This window comes from Ursus maritimus, unplaced genomic scaffold (genome assembly GCF_017311325.1).
Source record: "Ursus maritimus isolate PB19 unplaced genomic scaffold, ASM1731132v1 scaffold_1279, whole genome shotgun sequence".
NCBI classification, from domain to species: Eukaryota; Metazoa; Chordata; class Mammalia; order Carnivora; family Ursidae; genus Ursus; species Ursus maritimus.
The window spans coordinates 1-2,330 of NW_024423652.1; the positions used below are offsets into that span (position 1 = coordinate 1).

The 2,330-nt window shown below is 50.4% G+C and overlaps 1 protein-coding gene across 1 annotated transcript; it reads right to left on the reverse strand.

Annotated features, from left to right (window-relative positions):
• Nucleotides 1–415: 415 nt before the first annotated feature.
• LOC121102208 (low-density lipoprotein receptor-related protein 4-like) lies at nt 416–1,806 on the reverse strand. Its single transcript, XM_040627477.1, has 2 exons — nt 1,350–1,806; nt 416–988 (listed from the first exon to the last, which is right to left on the reverse strand). The coding sequence occupies exons 1-2, from the start codon at nt 1,384–1,386 to the stop codon at nt 669–671; spliced, it is 357 nt and encodes a 118-aa protein (XP_040483411.1). The 5' UTR covers nt 1,387–1,806; the 3' UTR covers nt 416–668.
• Nucleotides 1,807–2,330: the final 524 nt, after the last annotated feature.

Below are 2,330 nucleotides of genomic sequence, written 5' to 3' on the forward strand. Positions count from 1 at the left end.
GATCCCAGGACCCCGGGATCATGACCTCAGCCGAAGGCAGACACTTAATCAACTGAGCCACCCAGGCTCAGCTCTGCAAACATGAGATTCTAATATGCCCTTCAGGGAGAACAAAGGGGCACACCCCTTTCCTCTCACATGAGAATCTCTGCCATGGTAAACCTCTCAAAATAGTGGCAGGGCATCACATTCCTCAGCTACGATAGGATAAAAAAATGGAAAGAATAATAAAAAATAAAGTAAAATAAAACAAAAATATTTTTAAAAACAGCAAAACACAACCTTGTAAACAGTCACAAGCCTTGGCATTTGGCCAGGGCTCCTGTATTATAATACAGATACACAGTTTAGCTACATGGCCTACTCACCAATGAGTCTTAGGGGATGCTTGGAGCTCTCACAGGGCCCAATAGTGGGGCAAAGGCTCCGGGTCCCCAACCTGACTATCTGTTTGTTTGTTTTACATACTGGGCTTCTATTAATCTAGAAATAAACAATAACAACAAAAGAAAACCCAAACCTGAACTCTATTGTAAGCGACAAGCAAGTAAGTCAGGATCGGAACTCACTATCCAAACTACCAAATCACTCAGTCTATTTAGAGATCAACACGGACCATAACCTCACCCCATCAGGGATGGGACACAGGTCTGCATTCTCCAGGAATTTCAGGGATGTTCATACCTGATAACATCCAGGAACACATCTGTGTAATAGACCTTCCCGTCCACACTGTCATAGTCCAGGGAGATGACATTGTTTAGCTCGGGAACAGGGATGTGCACATCTGTGTGGTCGCTGGTGTCCAGCGAGATACGCCGGATGGAGCCTCGGCTGGAGAAGAGCAGGTAGGTCTCGGGAGAGGGATCGCAGGTCTTCCCATCTCGCTTCAGCTGGATGCCAGTGGGGCAGGCGCAGGAGAAGCCCGAGGGCCGAGGCAAGCAGAGGTGGGAGCAGCCGCCATTTCTGGAGCCACACTTGTTAAAACCTGGCGAGGAGAGACGCATGAGCTTTGACACCCAGCCTGGATTCTTGTGGGAATCTTACAAAGGCCCTAGTTTCTTGTGCCTGGTTCTCTGCTGTTCTAAGTGACAGAATCTGGTACCTGGCAGGGATGAGGAAGAAGGAGCAGGTGTGTCTCCCTTCAGGAGGTCTTTTGAAGGGGACAGCATCGTGTGGTTGGAGTCCCAGCCCATGCCCAGATGGAGCACAGCCTGATCCAGGAAGGGGGCTTAGGGAGGTCCTTGTCTCTGAGACTGTAAAAGAATCTCTGTGCTCCGGACGTATCCCTGACACTGAGCTACCCCCAGAAAGCCATCTCTGGCTCACAGCCTGAGGGGTCCTCTCACCCAGGGGTTGTGCCCGGTCCACGGCCTGGATGTCCATGAGGCCCGGCAGGTTGGACCTCACCAGGATGACATTGCTGCCAGTCCCCTTGTCGGCACGGTGAATGCTCCGGGTCTGCCAGTCAGTCCAGTAGATATAGGAGTCAAGCAGGGTGAGGCCATAGGGGTGCTGCACGGGGGACACCAGCGTGTGCCGGCTGGCACCATTCAGGTCGGCAGCCTCAATTCGCTGTGGAGGAAGGAGAGGGTGGGGTATGGCTATGAGTAGACGAGGAGCCCTGAGTAGAGCTCCCGAACAGTCCCCCTCATCTTCCCAGGCTTCCGGGAAGCAACAGGAGCAGGACCCTCACCTCAGTGTGGGCATCGGCCCAGAGCAGTTGGGAGCTGGCCTTGTCCACAGTCAGCCCATTGGGCCATCCTAAGTTGTTGCTGATGAGCACAGTCCGGTCCGAACCATCCATTCCAGACCGCTCAAGCTTGGCGTTCTCCCCCCAGTCTGTCCAGTACATGAACCTGAGCCAGGAAAAATACCCGCTGCTATGTCCGTCCATAGCTCCTATATACTGGAAGTACTGACCATAGGCCAAACGCTGTGAAAAGCATCTCAGGCAAAAAGTGGAGTTGTTGTTTATGGGTCTAGAGTTTCGGATTTGCAAGACGAAAAGGTTCTGAAGATCTGTTTCACCATCATATGAATAGACTTTACTGAGCTGTATACTTAAAAAATGGTTCAGATGGCAAATTTTACGTGGGTTTTTACCACATTTTTTTTTTTAAAAAGAATTTTCCATGGATTCTCTCACTTAATCCTCATAAGAGCATGAGGTATACATTTTCACCGTCACCTCCACTTTCTGGTGAGGAAGCCGAGGATCGGAGGTTAAAAATGGGACCCAAAGTGACAGACACAGCTAATAAATGGTAAAGAATGTCGAATCCTGGATTTCTGACTCCAAGGCTGGTGCCCTTTACCGGTACATTGTC